Source organism: Carassius auratus, chromosome 30 (assembly GCF_003368295.1).
Source record: "Carassius auratus strain Wakin chromosome 30, ASM336829v1, whole genome shotgun sequence".
In the NCBI taxonomy this organism is placed as follows: Eukaryota; Metazoa; Chordata; class Actinopteri; order Cypriniformes; family Cyprinidae; genus Carassius; species Carassius auratus.
Window position 1 is genome coordinate 20,056,521 of NC_039272.1, and position 18,225 is coordinate 20,074,745.

The following is an 18,225-nucleotide window of genomic DNA, read 5'->3' on the forward strand; positions in this document are numbered from 1 at the left end:
ATATGTTAAAAACGATGCATTGCCATACAAATGGCAATTTGTATCCAATGCACTTTTTTAAATCAATGCATAGCATCCTTAAATTTTATGTCGATGCACCGATGTGAATCATTGAATCTTACCATCCCTAGTATATTGCAATGTACTATATTTTTTTAGTGGAATCTTTAGGATGACATGACTGGTAAAGGTTATAATTAATTTGAACTCCAACCGTTTCTGCAGTAATGTCTATACATTATCACCAACACATTTTTAGCAAATATTCCAAAGAGGTAAGTGGCACACACTGTCTTGGATAGAGGTGATGTGGAGAAAATGCTGGTGTGATAATGAGCTGACTACATTGAGAGGAAGTGAGAGGTGCTGCAGATTTACCCTTCCCCAACATCCTTCTTGACACTGGAGTAAAAAGGTGAGATAAGTGCACAAGATTAGAACCTATTTGTCTCCTGCAGCAGGCATATTCTGAACAGCAGCACAAGTAAAACAGTCAGCAGAGCAGAGGAGAACGAGAGAAAGAAGAGGGGAGGGGAAAGCAGGTCTAGGATGGAGGAAGGGAGGGAGGGCGGCATGTGATAGAGGGGAAGAGAGAGAAGAGGAGGAGGAGCGGAGGGAAAGGTATCATCAGCAGCAACAGCAGTGCAGCACAAAGACGAAAAGAACGGGGAAGGTGTGGAGAGAGAGAGGAAGAGAGAGAGAAAGAAAGGATGAGTTTTGAAGAAGACTGAGCCCTTTGCCGCAGACATGACCACGGGCTCATCAGTCAACCGGACGTAACCTTGATGATCCTCGTCTGCTGCTGCTGCTGCCACACACTGGAGCACAGTCGAGAGTGTGTGTATGTGTCTGTGTGTGTGTGCGAGGATGTGCTCAGGCGTTGCTATGAGATTCAGAGACCCGCTTCATCATCCGTGTGCTCTTGCATGTGTGCTCCTTTAGTGTTCGGCTCAACTAATGGGAAAAGAGAGCCTGCAGTGACCGTCAAGTAAGTGAGTGTGTGTCAGTTTGGGTTGAGTGTGCATGTGGAGGAAAGGGTAGAAAAGGTCCGATAGGTGTAGAGAGTGTGTATTTGTAGCACAGGGTAGGATGCAAGAGCAGGTAGAGTGTTCTACACTCTGAGAGAGAGGTAACATAGTGAAGGTGGCCAGTGTGTGTGCGTGTGTGAGAGACTGAGAGATGCAGTATGGTTGAAGTCTCTCAGCCTCAGCATCATCAGATTTTCTGCTGCAGATGCTACACTAGCTCATCTCCGCACTAGAGCGCTTCCCTGACATACACGCACGCTTAGACGCACACAGCTGTGGCTTCAAGAGGAGCCCCAAGAATCCCGTCAAAGGTCAACTGAGGGACACTGGAAGAGTTGCCGAGGGCAAAGGTCGTAACAGCGGAGGCTGAGGGTCAGCGAAGGAGTGAGAGCCATAAACGCGGCATCATGGGCGAGTGGACTATACTGGAGAGATTGCTGGAGGCTGCGGTGCAGCAGCACTCTACTATGATCGGCAGGTAAGAGTTGTATAGTGCAACACACTCAGCTCACAAAAGGACTGTACACTTATATATGAAGGTTCAATTTGATCACAGAAGTAAATGGATTAGGTCAGTATAGGTGAATGTTAATTTCTACATGTGCTAATAGATTTTTACATATCTATCTATCTATCTATCTATCTATCTATCTATCTATCTATCTATCTATCTATCTATCTTTTGTTCAGCATGGATGCAATTGCAATTACATTTATAATATTTTTGAGTAATTAAATCCAGCCTCGCTGAGCATAAGGGGCTTCTTTCAGAAACATTTTTATACAGAAATACATGCAAATATGTTCTTGGTCATTTTAGAACTATATACATTCCTCCCAGTCTCTTTCTTTAATGCAAAATAAATTGTCAGTAAGCAATAAGCTGCATTATGAGCTTTAAAGACTCAGACCCAGAGATTTACTATTAATAAAGAGATGGCTGCTAAAAATAAACAGTTGATAACAAGCATATTGACAAATCAGGTAAGAATATTGCAGTCCCGTTACCACATTAACACACACCCACCCACACTAACCATGTGTGTCATAAAGGCAGGTTGAGATTGGGAGCTTAAAGTGTGCACATTTGTGTGTGTGTGTTAGACTTGAGTAAGCACTACTCTCTGCTGTGCTCATTAACCTTAACTGCAGGTAGCCCCACATCAAGGGCACGTCCTTCTCCTGTCTATGAGAGGTTGTGGCACAGAGGGCATGTCAGGGAGCGTGTACAGGACACCTAAGTGTAGGTATTTTTATTTGTACGCACACATACTGAAAATTGCACTTTAAGTGATGTTTTCTGAGAAAAAACATGTTCATGTAATCTAGTCAAACACTTTCAATGACACACACTCATACAATGACAAATTGCTAATAATAAAGGTAATTTACATCTGTGGTCCCTGGGCAAGGAAGATAAAAAAAGAGGAGCAATAAAGTCAATGTAGACAATACTATCAAAACAAATGAAAACAAACAACATGTAACAAACAGTACTCACATATAAAAGCACAGATATAGTTATCAGGCATCTCATCATCAATATCATTTTAATATTAACTTTACAGGTTTTTTTGGGGTGGGGGGGGGCTTGAGTCAAATTTTTTTCTTATTAATTATCTTGTCAAACTTGCCTCGTAACAGATATTAAGTTTTTTTTTTCATTATTATCTAATTAATCTTCAGCATGTAGAGTAACCGATTTCACCTTAGGTGATGTAATAAACGTCCATCAGTCCAGCACTGCTTAAACAAGCAGTCAATCACTTAACATCAATCGATCACAAAACATCTGACACTAAATGGAAAGCTGACTTGCCATCGTTTAATGAATCCTTTATGTTGGTTTGTCTGAGGTTAGCAAACTGTTTCATACATTATGTAACATTATATACGAGGGAAATGCACACACACACACATATTAGCTTTTATATTATGGTTGGAACCTTCTATGGACTTCTGTTGTATTCACTGAAATAATTATATTTTCTTTCCTCTAACCTTAAACCTAACCCGTATGGATACCTTTTTGCATATACAAATTTTCATAATTACGTTATTTAATGGGTTTATTAAGTAGTTTCCTTGTTGAGACAACTGACTAAAGAGTTTGTATTATACATGTAGGGACATTTGATCCACACTATGTAGACAAAACCAGACTTACAAGCACACACACAGATTGATGCAAAGACACACACAACTTGTTTTTCAAAAGGTGGAGCTGTTTTGGAATTTGCATGGCAGTGTTGTGTTGAAAACACATGTCTGCTAATGTATGTGTGAGCGTGTGAGGTAATCAGAGTATTCTTCTCGTGTTTCTTTGAGGTCTGATCAAGCCCTTGAGGCCGGAATCATAGTTACAGAATGAATAAATGAATGAACAGATGAAGAAAGCCTCTACTATCATTCATCAGCTGCTGAATTCCCTCCTTCCCTCAGAACACACATAGAGACAAACACACTGCAGCGCAGCCACTTTCAGTCTCAGGCTTTATGAGTATTGTCACACACACTCACACTCTATTCTTTTTCTCACTGGAAGAGAGTATAAATGTTTCAGAGCAGTTGGATCTTTCTTTACTTAACAGATCCTAACAAAAGCACACGCAAACACTTGTATGTGTGGCTGTATGTGCACACTTGCAGTTGAAAGCTGATCTGTTGTAGGTCAATATTTTCTTTCCGCATTTGTTTTGAGTGGTCACAACAGTGTAATCTATACCGTTCTCCATTTACTGTTTGGTCTGGACACCATATGGGTCAGCAGAACAAACACTCACACACACACACACACACACACACACATTTCATTACTATAACAAGTCCCTATGTTTTGTTGCTATAGTCACGTTAAAATTGACTAAAAGTCATTCTTTCACAAAAGATTAAAAACAGACAGAATCATCACTCTCTTTCTATCTTTCATAATCTCTTGCCACACATGCACATGCACACACCTCCTGTAGAAACGCAGATGAATAAGCGGCACCTGTGAGATGGAAGCAGAGGGAGTACTGTGCTCATATATCACTCAATCTTTATTACAGCGCTAGAGAGGGGAGTGAAATAAACAAGCTCCATATTCAGTTCAATGCAAGTATAGGTATAGCACATTTTTCTAAAAGAGATTATTTAAATGCAGATTTACAAAACATTATAGTTTCAGTTTCACAATTAAGAAGTCTTCAACCTTAATTACTTAGACATTTATCACTAACATGATTCCTTTATTCCAAAATCAATATCAGTATTTGTACATATGCAATAACATTTATTTATTTATTTTTATTTTATTAATACACACATATCCGATGACTGTTTTTAACATAGCTAATAATAAGACATATTTATTGAGCTAACCATCATACTAGAATGATTTCAGAAGGATCATATGACAAGACCTCTAAGTATATACGTATATATCAAATCAAATAAATGCATTATATAATCAAATAAATGCAGCCTTTGTGAGCATTAAAGACTTTTTTCAAAAAGATTTAAGAAACTTAACTTTAGAAATGTAGTATTAAGGGGAAGCCTGGAAGTAGAGCAGCATGATGTACTGACAGAACTACAGGAACACTATTTAAAAGTAAAAACTATCACAGCTCTTCATTCTTTCTTATCATATCAAACACACACACATAGAGACATTGTGAGGGTGCAGCTTGTTTTTCTGAAGTCATGGTGCACGCATACAACTAACATTACATCTCATTTTCTCATCCTTTCATCTACTTAGTTGGTTTAGTCTCTCGGGAATTAATTTTTTTCTTCACTTGTCTTCTTTCATTTTTTTTTCATTTAGGATGTAGGGCATCACTAGCTGTATCGTGTTTGAAGTAGGAAGTCTTTATTGACACAGAGGAGAGACAGAAAAGGAGAAAGAGAGAGAGTGAGTAAGTGGAAGAGATAGAGAGCATGTGAGGTAAATCTCTAGAGTGATAGTCATTTACAAACACATATCTGTCCCGGTGTCCTCGTTTTCCATGTTTGAATAAGTGTGTGTGTGAGTGTGTGTGTGTGGTTTATTTAGCTATCCTTCGGAGACAAGTGTGTCTACTGCAGTTATTTGAATATGATAAAGCATCCCTTTGAGGACATTTGAGGATGCTCTCATTTGGAGAATCAGTTTATAATATTTGTTTAATCCTAAAAAAGAAAAAAAGAAAAACAACAAAAACAAGTAAAGTTGGGGTTAAAGACATTACAATAAGCTTTTTAAATAAGTATCAACTGTGATGCCTTCATTTTGATGGCTCAGTACACATCCATGCATAAATTAGAAAAAGCACAGGTTCTTCATATTTCTTCCGTGGAGAGGCAGAGGGGCACTGGGACACATGACACAGGTCAGGTCAGCTGTATAAAATCAGATGAGATGGTCAGCCATAAATACATAGCTAGAAGATGCTTTCCTACCAAGGACATTGTTTATATGAAGAACGAGTGTGTTTTGATGCAGAGAAAGAGAGAAGATGGAAAGAGAGAGCCAGAGAAAGTGAGCTGAAAATCTCAGAAAAGCTCTCAAAGTTCATGAATTATTTATGTGAGAAGATGCTGTTAGTTCAAGTAAACTTTTCTTGTTTTTTTCCGGTATGTAAAAATGAATACAAAACGTTCGGAGCATTATTTCACCCAAATTTAACTGTGTGTTGTTGGTTTGGTGTAAGTATTCTTGGAAAATAATAAATGTACATACTATTCTTGTTTTGCATTTACTCTGAAAAAAAATTCTGCTTTTAAACTTTTTTGATGTTTTGGAAAAAAAAAACCAAGACAAAAAATTTCTGAGAAAATATTTTTTTTTTGTGCTTGAAAAGTCTAATGTGGGCACACATATAAAGGAATAATGTGTTTAAAGGTCTGTGTGACTTTAAAAACAACAAAAGCACAGAAAGCTTGACGGTCTTATGTCCAAACATGGAGATAGTCAGTGTACCGTACACATTTCCAGTTGATTGCTCACACACACACGCACACACACACACAAAGCTCCACCATCACACATGCTCCATTCACTGTAAATTACCCTGCCGCAAACTGACACACTATACACAATATGTGTGTTACTGCACACACACCAGGTGCTTTAAAAGGAGACCTTCAGTACGTTTTATTTCCTGAGTATGCTGTTTCTCGGTTCTTGCTCCCAGTCGTCTCTCTCCATCTGTCTCTCCGTATCTGTCTGTTTCATTGCTCCTCAAGTCTGCCTCTGCCCATCTGTCTGTCTCCTCTTGCCTCCTTCCTTTCCTCACCATATTCAAGTTCTTTCTTTCTCTCTCTCGAGTTCACCTTGTAATGTCTCTCTTTCTCATTTCCTGTGTTTTTCATCATCCCCCATTTCCACACTTTTACTATGTAGGTACACCTACTTGCTCTCGTTCTCTCTCATTCCAGGCTCTACTCTTTCCTCTCTTTCCCAATATTCCATCAATCATCCTCTCTCCCTCTCTCCCCCTCCCTCCCTCCTTATCGCTCTCTCTCTCTCTCTCTCTCTCTGGTACAGTGCAGAGTGCTGAGTGGTTCACTATGTGGTTGCTATAGTAACGGCAGCAGGGAGTGGGGGATGTGCTGCTAATTTAAAGACCCACCAGGGCCTTTGGTCATTGATACAGCACTGAAGAGCTAACGTTAGTTTTTTTTCTGTATCCTACGGTAATTATTATTAAGTGTTATATAAAGGTTTCACCATCTGCCGTTTGAACCGAGAAACATCTCTTGCTGTTATACTACAGTAAAGTGCCATTGAGTTTGATCAAGAGTCATAACTGTCCTACTTAGCGCAGCGCAAATGTTCACCATATGTCCATTAAAACCAGTGCTAACCGTCCTAGACAGCTTCTAGCTAACATTAGTCTGTCTGATTCAGAGCAAAAATTATTTCCCATTATTCTTTTCACATTAGTTTTCTCTGAAATGATTTCAAAATAGTCTTTCTGTAATTTAGAATTGTACGCCATGAACCAAATCAGCCAGCTCTGGCATTAATCAAAACATTGTGAATCTTGCTTTGAAGACAAAGAAATAGAAGAGCAAAATGTATGAGTGTGTGTATTCAAATTCCTTTCTGAGGCAATAAACTATGCATCCCTTGAAGAATAGAGAATAATGCCATTAAATTACTCACTTTTCATCAAATATTTTTTTATGGACTGCCCATAATATTGTATAAACAACTGTCCTTATGAAAGTGATGCTTAATTAAGTTCTGTATGAGTTCTGTATGCTTAATTAAGTCTGGAAGGAGGAAATTCCACTGAAGACTCTCCACCATTGATAGAAAGCAAAACCAATTTGTGTTCATTACTCTCTATCCATTAAAATACACTACTGTTCAATGAATACTTGTATTCAACAAGAGTTTATTAAAATGATCAAAGGGGCAGTGAAGATATTTATTTTTCAAATAAATGCTGTTATTGTACAATTTTGAATCATTGAAGAATCTTGAAAAACACACTATTGCATTTTCCACAAAAAATAAAAAGATGTATAACTGTAACAGCTGCTGAAAATTCAGCTTTGCCTCAAAGGAAAATTACATTTAAAATATATGTGAAAAACATATAAAAATATTTTAAAAAGTTATTTAAAAAAGTTATTTTTCATATATTTCAATAATAACAATTAATGTTTTACATTTTACAAATTAACAATATTAATGTTTTACTGTTCTTCATCAAACAAATAAACCTTGGTGAGGGCATAAAAAACAGAGTTAACAATTATTTTATTATTTATCGCCACACAACCAGGGCTGGTGCTCAATGTCTCTACAAATATACGGTATGCAAGTTTACTGTAGAATGGCACTATGTTCAGTTACAAGGACAGTCTCCATAGAGAAACCTGGGGTTAAGTGCTTGTGCTCACGGGCACATATTTCAAGCATTGCCCGATGCAACCTTTTCGTTACCAACCCAGATCTTCCGCTACTAAGCTACACCACCCAATATGCTAAAAATAAGCTGAGAGACTTGGACTGAGGGCTATATGAATCATTCTTTAAGGATGAACAGAAAATGTCATTGTTGCAGAGTTAGTAGCTTAACACAGTGGACAGCACCTAAATGAAGTACTTTATGATTATAAGTCTCAATACTAAATGCAAAATAATGTATTATATAGCTTACACTATATAATACTTTATTATATAGCTCACACTATATGTGTGCGTGTGTGTGTCTGAGCGAGAGAGAGAGAGAAAATGTATGTGCTCATGCACCAAGACCAGCCTGCAATGAAATAACGTCATGGCTGGTACTAGAGCAAGGTTATTGTGAGTGAAGGACGGTCTCTGCACAAGATTGTGTGTGGATCTCTCTGTGTGTGTAGGTGTGTGTGAGGAAAAGAGCTAGACAGACTGAGGAAGATTTGTGATTTATGTGTGTGTTTCTTCATTCATTTTTTCACTGAGTTCTAATTTAAGCTTGCAAAGAGCTGATAAGAGAGCAGAGATGGGGACAGTCGTCCCAACACAAACTCTGATGGCCTTGATACAGTATGACCCAGTTATCATAAGCAAGGAACATATGCCTGCACACATGTGAATGAATGTTAAAACATAAAAGGTGTTCTTGAATGGTCTACACAGATATTTTCGATATTTCAGCACATCAATAAACATTAAGTGTGTAATTTCTGTGCCACAAGTCACTTCACTTGCAGAAAATTATTTATCCCCTCATTTTAGTTAAATTGTGGTAACATTGTCTGAATTCATTCCCACAGTATATTAATTCTGTCCCTTGAGTTATTGCCACAATTTACTCAAATTAATACAAAGGAGCAGAATAATGTGTTCATGATTTGACAAAAACAGGAATGAATGAATTAAGTAGTGTGAACTAATTCTTAATTTTTGGCCACACTATCTTTTATTTATCCACAGCTTTTCATATCCAGGTCTCTGTGCATTAGCCAAACTATTAGATGTTTTTGACTTCAGCTGTGGCTGACCTTACAGATTGGCTAGATTTGTCACATTGAGTTAAAAAAGGAGCTGCCAAATCAGATACTTTCTGCTTTCTGTAGTGACCCCCACATGATGTTTGCTTTCTGTAGCGCAGATGAAAGAGATGCAATATTTGTCAAATAAACAGCAGGGCTACTGATTTAACATGAATTTGGAAAATATATATATAATAACTTGGGCTAGTAAGGCATTAATTAGATTAATTAATTACATAAAATTATTAAATGCGTTAAATGCATTGGCTTTGAAGTGTCGCTGCACCAACCAATCGGTGTATGACATCAAAAGACCGCGAGAGCGATTCAAAAGCACAAGTAGCCGTTTGCTCTCTAAAGATCTTGCAGTTCTTTGATGTCTCACACCGATCGGTCTGATGGTGATGATCCGCTTCAAGTCGAACAAGCCTAATGATTCAATGAACGATTCATAAAGAACCATTCACTCCTGAATGAATCAGCCATTTGAACGAATCAAATGAATGAATAAATAACTCGATGACTTAATCATTAAGACATTTACCATCACCTACTGGCAGTTTTAGTTTATTATTTAGAGTATCATTTCATTAAATAAATAATTTATATTTAATTTATTTTAATTTATTTCATATTTTCATAGTTATAATAAATAAAATTAAGATAATCAATTATTAAAGTTATAGTTCACACAGCCAATTCTGTCATTATTTACTCACATTGTCCAAAAGAGTATATGTAATAAATTGTATCATTTTTTCTGAACATACTTTATGAAATGCCTGCTTGATCAAATATGATGTGCGATTAATTAGATTAATCACCACATGTAATTAATTAGATTAAAAATGTTAATCACTTACCAGCCCTAATTATAACATTAAAATTAAGGTATTTTACACATCCAGCCCAGACCTGTACATTCTTCACTTTTCATTCAGTACCCTCTTTACAGCTTCATTAGTGCCTATAGTCTTCTTAAATGGCAATAATGTGGGATCTATATTTTGGATTAATTTCAATATACAATATAGCATTTTTAATTTTCATAATTTTTACTTTTCTGGTCTGTGCAGCATTACATTACCTAATGATCCTTTGTCAAACAGGCTACCAATCTTCCATTAGTCATATGAATTGATAGCCCTGCCACAAATTCACATTGGTTGAACCAGCGTCAGGCTGGTCAAATGAAACAAGTGGGAAAAATTGGAATGTACTTTTTTTTATTATTTTTACTTTTTTTTTAGTTTTACATTTAAGCTTAAAATCAGTAGCAGGTGATTTAGAAATGCTAAATGCCTGCATTACCTCTGCTTTTTAAAGTAATTACTCACTTTGTCATGTGTTTGTGCATTTGTGAGATAGAGGCAGTTAGAAAAGCAGTTTAAAGCTGTGCCATTGAATGAAAAAATTAACTCTCATCCCTTTTCTTCTCACTTTTTCTTCCTTCCCCTCTTCAATCCTGTCTCTACCACTGCTTTCCTCTGCTTCTCTTCTTTTCTCTCCCCCAAAGGATCCTGCTGACAGTGGTGGTGATATTCCGGATCCTGATCGTGGGTATAGTGGGAGAGAAGGTGTACGAGGATGAACAGATTATGTTTATCTGTAACACGCTGCAACCAGGTTGCAACCAGGCCTGCTACGATAAAGCCTTCCCCATCTCCCATATCCGTTACTGGGTTTTCCAGATCATCTTGGTGTGTACACCCAGCCTCTGTTTTATCACTTACTCAGTGCACCAGTCTGCCAAGCACAAAGATCGCAGTTACACCCTCCTGCATGGCCCGTACATCGACCACGGGCATGGGCCGAGCCGCAAGCTCCGCAACATCAACGGTATCCTGGTTCACCCGGAAAGCAAAGACAACCATGACTGTCTAGATTTGAAAGACATTCCCAACATTCCGCCAGGGGCCACATACTCCAAAAGTGCCAAGATACGTCAGCAGGAGGGCATCTCCCGTTTCTATGTCATACAAGTGGTGTTCCGGAACGTTCTGGAAATCGGCTTTCTCGCTGGCCAGTACTTCCTGTATGGATTCAATGTTCCTGCCATGTTTGAGTGCGACCGCTACCCTTGCGTGAAGGAGGTCGAATGCTACGTGTCACGTCCCACGGAGAAGACAGTTTTCTTGGTGTTCATGTTCGCAGTTAGTGGGATCTGCGTGGTGCTAAATTTGGCTGAGCTCAACCATCTGGGCTGGCGGAAGATTAAGACGGCCATTCGTGGTGTCCAGGCTCGCAGGAAGTCCATTTGTGAGATCCGGAAAAAGGATGTGTCCCACCTTTCCTCTGTGCCCAACCTGGGCCGCACCCAGTCTAGCGAATCAGCCTATGTCTGACAGCGAATAGGGGAGGGGCTTAGACGAGGTTGGGAGTGGCTGACGAGGCAACGGCCACACCCGGTGCTGCAGACTTGACATTGCAAATTTTATGCATAGTTTGGACAGGGTGAAAGAGGGTTAGGGTGAAAAAAAAAAAGAATAGCAAAATGACTGGAGTAAATCAGATTTGGCATTCTAAACTTTATGAAGAATAAAAATGCTTTTTCGGACTTTGATGATGAGCGCTGGGGAACAGAGCGGGACTCATACTTAGCAGACAAACACTTTAACGCAACACACACTCACACACATACTGATTTCCCTGAGCCCTGCTTAACAACAAAGTCTTCCAAAAGAAAAAGAGAAATTTAAGAAACAAAACTGATTTGAGTTGCTTGATGTCTAAAGAGATGGAAAGATGGAGGGATGAAGCTAGAGGGCAGCTCAGCATTGTAAAGTATCAAAATGTTCTCCATGGTCAATGCTGAGACATCCTCTTATATTCTGAACAACTGGAAAGAGAAAAAAAGGAGGAAAAACAAAAGAGTATAAAACCGTACCTCAGCACAGACTCCTCTACGCCTCTCCCCCACTTGCTTTCTTTCATTTTCTGTCTCTTTTTGCAGAGTTTTATAGATATAGCTATTAAGTATACAAGGCAAGAAGAGAAAACGAACATTTATTTACTGATGAGCCACCCCCACGATTGCTGGAGGGCCATAAGAGATTCCATCCTCATGTAAAAATCAACATTGACACACCACAGTCCCCAGTCCAAATCCTAGAATCCCTGTGTTTTCCCAACCCCTCCATTCATTACTGTACATATCTCAGAATATCGATATTGCAGCATCCATGTATTTCACACATTGAAGTGTAGCTTTTGCCATTATTTAAAAAGAATGACACATTGATTGCCAAAAACAAAAAAGAAAGAAAGAGAGAGAAAAAAAAACTAAATTGTGTTGTTTATCTGCATTTGTTCTGTAATGGACAGGAAAAATTGTGATTTTATACTATGGGCATTTCCAGACAAAGGCATGTTGTGATGCATCATTAGAATGGCTAGATAGTGTTACGAGCTGTGTATAGAAATGGACTGTTTCTTTTTTTTGCACCCGATATTTTTGAGGTGTATTCTGAAGCATGCGAGAGGAGATCTATAGCTCTATGGGAATGGCAGAGAGAGTCTATACTGAGTAAGGCTCCAATGCAGCAATAATATAAAAAAAATACATAAATTTTAAATAAATATATGTCATAAAAATAAACAAATAAACTATTAAAGAAATAAATGAAATATGATGGCATAACAATTTCTTTGTCATTTGATTCTGGCCATGCCAATGCTGGAGTTTTTTTTTTTTTTTTTCAGGATGCAATCATTGCAGGGATGAAGGTGGTGAAAGCATTAAATCACACACCAATACACAGCACTAGATCACCTGCATAGATGTTCTCTGAATGGAATAATGTGTGTGTGTTGTTTTACCTTGGCCAAGTTGGAAAAGCAATCACAGAGTAAATAGGTTTACACTACCTGGGTTTCCATCCAAATGTTTCACAAAGAGAATGTGCAACATTATATGTGTTTTGTTATCAACTATGCAGCCTCTCAGTGGGCATCTTTGGTGCGAGTAAGAGCAGAAAAACATGCTTAAATAGTTCAAATGCCATAATAGGTTTTTTTTTTTTCCCCATCAAATTAATGTGATTGTTGACATGAGAAAACCCACCGTAGTATTGAACTGCACAATTTGGAGTTTATGTACATATCAAGCTTTTATATTCAGGATTTCTAAATTCAGAATTCCCATAAAAATTGTTGGATAGAAACTTAGTGAGTGTGAGCCACGAATAGCCAAATTATTCCCATGAGCTTGCCTAACAAATTAGCAGTAAAGAGAGAAGCTACTAAATTAAGACATTAGAAATGAAATGAAAATGAGTGTAGATAAGACAATGTAATGGTTGCTAACTAATGTGGAATGAGTCAAAGCTCTTACACAAGCTATGTATAGCTCCTATTGTCTGTGCTGCTGGCGTTTTCTTTTTTCAGAGAGAATACAAATGATTTTGCACTGCAACTAGACCTATGTTTTATTCAGGACAAGTACCATCTTCAGAATTATTTACATTTGTTTCTTTCTATTATATAGTGACTTTCCAATGACTTCTTTTGTTGTTATATTGAGTCAAACATGTTTTCTTTCCACTCCCCTTAATTAACCATTACATGAACCTTTCTGCATTTTATGACTTTCATTTAGACAGTATTTATTGTGTTTACTGAGCTGTTTTCCTCACAAACACACACTTATTCTAACAAAACTCTTCTTTGAAAAGCTGCTTGTAGCTGTTAAACACATCTTAATGGATCCCACTTGTAAACACTGCAACGTGTGTAGTCAGTGGAGAAAACCTTTTATAGAACTAGTTGTTGAATTCATTTCAAACTGATTTCTTAGTATAAAATCTGCCAACAATTTACTTTGCATCAACACTGAGAGTTGTTTTTTTGGTGACTCATGTCCTTACTAAGAAATGCATGCTGCTGTGAGCACCAAGTTGTGCAGAGGAACACTTAGAGTTTCAATAATAACAGAAACATTTATTATTTACACTACAACAGTGATACTGCAATCACACCCTCCTGTACACACCAAATGACTTAGCATTAAAAATTAACTCCTACTGAGTGAAAGAGTGAAAGAGTGAAAGAGAAAGGCAACAGCAGAATGTATACAGCTGTAAATGAAATAGAGAGTAGAGCGGCATGTGTATTTGGCTGCTAAACAAGTGAAAATTAAAGATGCACAGTATAACATGAACCTCTCTGACCTTTGATCTTGCTGACCTTTGACAGTGAAGCAAAATCTATTTTGGTTTGTAACTGCAAGGCAGTAAAACAACAGTAACCAGAAGGAGCGTTTGAGATATGATTATCAGTATATATTTATTTTGCTGTTTTCTGATGTTTTCTGACATGAATTCTCTTTAATTAAAAAAATAATGATAACATATTACGAACCAGTGCCTAAAATGCATGAATATTAAATAAATTATAAGAGAGAGCTGGGTAAACATCAGTGGGAAAGCGGGAATATTTCTAAATTGATTTGTCCTGTAATATTTCATTGTTATATTATTATAATCCTAATCCTCAAATCATGTTATCTAAGTGAGGATGACATTATAAGAGACAGTTCATGGATTTGGAGGGCAAACAGAGAGAGGGACAAAGGGAAGAGAGACAGAAAGAGAGATGGTGAGAGAATTAAAGGAGATTAAAACACAAAGGAGGAAATGAATTGAACAGAATAACAGGAAAACAGTGGCACCTGTTGTGATACTGGTTAGCCATTGGTGGAGGAGAGCAGCAAATAAAGTCACGTGACCAAAAAGAGAATAATCACTGCTGGTTTTTGTTTAATTGAACATCATTAATAAAATGAACAGGGTACAAATTAATATTAAATAATAACAACAACACTGTTCTTTAATTATTTAATTATAATTAATTTAGTTACAATGCCTAAACTGTTAAATCTGGGAAAGAGTTCAGTTCAGCTTTAACTGTAATGGAATTGACCTGAAAATCCATTGATGAATACATCAATGCAATGAGAACCACATTAGAAAGAAAAATCTATATATTTCTATCAATAAATCAGTATATTTATACTTGCATACACACACACACACACACACACATTTAGATACAAAACGGCTTTGAAAGAACAAATGTTAAAGATCAAAAATAATTTCTTTCTAAGTGATCTAAGGAGAGGAGATTCACCATAGTGATGAAGCGAGAGTGAGTGAGAGGCTTAACAAACTCTTTATTAGACCTTTCTCCTTTTACATCAATACAATTGTCTTACAAAAAATTCCATGTCACATTTTTCGATCTACACATTTAAAACCAACATTTCATTTTCTCCAATTTGACAAAGTACTCCCCCTACCGACCACATTTCAGAAAACATTACAATGTCGCTGACCATTTTGTAATATGTATACTCTATCTTGATTCTAGCAGTTATCATCCCTCTTAGTACCATTTCCGCATTAACTGGACCTATACCTAACCTTTTATTTTTTCTTGTTTTCCATATGGACAACTTAGCTGAGCCCATCAGAAAATTCAGTAAACATTTCTTCCTCCTTTCTTGAAAATTATAAATTGGACCACTTATGAAATTCTGATAAGAAAAATTCTCCCCAAACTTTATAAACACTTGTGTTAAAAAATTAAACATTCCCTTCAACCTAAAACAATCAATAAATAAATGATTAACCGTTTCTTCTAAGCCACAAAATAAACACTCTATCCCCACTGCTGGATTGAGGTGTGCAACGTGTCTGTTCGTAGCTATAGCCCCGAACATCAGTCTCCACTGCAAGTCTGCAGTACGCTTCTCCACAGGCAACTTATACAGAGACCTCCAACATGCCTTAAACTCAGTCCCAAACACTTCTGACCACCTCCAGGTCTTCACTCCTCTTAGTACAGTCTGATGCATAACTTTTACACACGTTACATAGATTTCCTTCTTCTTAATATCTTGAAAACTCCCCAACTTGGGGTACTCAAAAGATAAAATTGAATGTCCAGTTTCCTCCATCTCCTCTTGCACAGCAGCAGATACTTTGATGGGTGGAAATGTATAGCGCCCATCCCAGTCCTGTGACAGTGCCTCTCTGCAGGCCCCCGGTAGAGCTGCCCACACCTCCTCCATTATTCGTCTCATGAGTCGAAGAGATCTCAACCCTGTAACACTCTGCAAAGACTCAGCTGTTTTCCAGTCATCACCACTTCTCAGATCTCCCAACTTGACATACCCAGCCTTCACAAAACAGCTTTCCACAGATTTAGAGGACAAAATCCTTGTTCTTATTAATGGGTTGTGGAACAGCGGTTCTCCCCTTATCCAGTCCTCCGGTTGTAAAATATCTCTGTGTATAATAAATGTCTTTTTCCAAGCTGTTATCATTGACTTATAAAAAGGTGTCAACTCTTTCAAATCCACTTCATCACTTTTCAGTAAAAAAAGCTGTTTATCATACAATAATCCAGATGTTTTCCGCAGAAGAGCACAAGCAACATTAATCCACCCACCATTCTCCTCGTACAATAGTCTCTGGGCTGCTTGCAATCGAAAAGCATTTATGCGGCTTCGTACATCTATTAGGCCTTGCCCTCCTTCAATCACTGGTAGATAAAGTGCCTGCCGAGGAATCCACTTTTGACCAGACCAGAAAAAGTCCACCAGTTTCCTCTGAATCTCCTTAATAAGGTCATCTGGTGGCTCAAGCACATTCAGTTTGTGCCATAACATAGAGGCCGTCAGGTTGTTTGTAATTAGGACTCTGCCTCTATAAGATAGTTCGGGCAATAGCCAGTTCCACTTAGACAACTTAGCAACAACCTTTCCAAGCAGACCCTCCCAGTTCTTTTCTTTATACTTATCAGTGCCTAGATACACCCCTAAAACTTTAAAACCTTCCTTTCCCCATTTCAATCCTTCAGGAAGTTGAGGTGGTCCCGTACCATCCCAAGACCCAACAGCAAACCCATCACACTTTGCCCAGTTTACCTTGGCTGAAGAAGACTTTTCATAAAGGTTTAAATTTTTACAAATTATCTGAATATCATTTTGACCAGAAATAAAAATATTTACATCATCTGCATAAGCAGACACAGAATACCTTAGCCCTGAATTATCTCCTGGTATCATTAAACCTTGCAACTCCTTTCTTAGCTTACACAGTAAGGGTTCTATGGCTAAACTATAAAGTTGTCCTGATAGAGGACATCCCTGCCTGATTCCTCTTTTAACAGGGATTGGACAACTCAGGCCACCTCCTATCTTAAGCATAACTGAAGCATCTTCATACAGTATTTTTATCCAAGAAATAATATTCTCCCCAAATCCAAAGGTTTTTAAAACAGTAAAAAGGTATTCATGACCTACCCGGTCAAAAGCTTTCTCTTGGTCAATAGATAAAAAACCCACATCAAGATTGTTTTTAATAGATAAATCAATCACATCTCTCATAAGAAACATATTGTCCATTATTGTCCGCCCAGGAATACAGTAAGTTTGTTCACTTTTCACCACAACATGCAAAATGTTTTTTAGTCTGTTTGCTAAACATTTAGACAAAATTTTATAATCGAGACACATTAAAGACACTGGTCTCCAATTCTTCAACAAACCTAGGTCTCCACTTTTTGGCAGAAGTGATAACACAGCCCTTTGACAGCTTTTTGGTAGACAACCTCTTTTAAAACATTCACAAAATACATCATACAAATCTTCTCCTAAGACACCCCAAAAAGCTTTATAAAATTCTGCTGGCAACCCATCAATTCCTGGTGACTTTCCTGTAGAAAGCTCTTTGACCGCCTTCGAAAGTTCATCAAAAGAAATCATTAAGTCCACTGAATTTTTTTCCTCAGGCCTTAGTTTAGGAAGATCTCCTAAGAACTGGTCCATAGATTCAACATCACAGCCCATATTTCCAAACAGTTCTTTATAAAATGCAATGCCCATTTTTCTCATTTCTGTTGGATCTGAAGTAATAGTTCCATTTCCTCTTTTAAGATGAAGCATACATTTCTTTTGTGCTTCCTTCCTTTCAAGTCCAAAAAAATAAGCAGTTGGAGCATCCATTTGTTTAATTGATGATATTCTAGCTCGAACTAGTGCACCTTTCACTCTTTGTTCCAACAATGACTTCAATTCAATTTTTTTCTTTTTTAAAATATTCACTGAACCATCATTAACAACATCAATCATTCTTTTTTCCATTTCATTAATCTCAAACTCCAACATTTTCACATTTCTCTTCATTGTAGCAGTAGCATTATAAGAAAATTGCTGACAGAAAACTTTAATCTGCGCTTT

General features: G+C 37.5%; 1 protein-coding gene across 2 annotated transcripts; it reads left to right on the top strand.

Annotated features, from left to right (window-relative positions):
* The first annotated feature begins 351 nt into the window (after positions 1–351).
* On the top strand, positions 352–12,600 carry LOC113049577 (gap junction delta-2 protein-like). Of its 2 annotated transcripts, XM_026212019.1 has the most exons (3): positions 352–988; positions 1,234–1,506; positions 10,501–12,600. In XM_026212019.1, exons 2-3 carry the CDS (start codon positions 1,436–1,438, stop codon positions 11,327–11,329), a joined length of 900 nt encoding a protein of 299 aa, XP_026067804.1. In that variant the 5' UTR covers positions 352–988; positions 1,234–1,435; the 3' UTR covers positions 11,330–12,600. The 2 variants fall into 2 exon arrangements, with proteins under 2 accessions (XP_026067804.1, XP_026067803.1); XM_026212018.1 differs by having other exon boundaries at positions 352–1,506.
* The last annotated feature ends 5,625 nt before the right edge of the window (positions 12,601–18,225 follow it).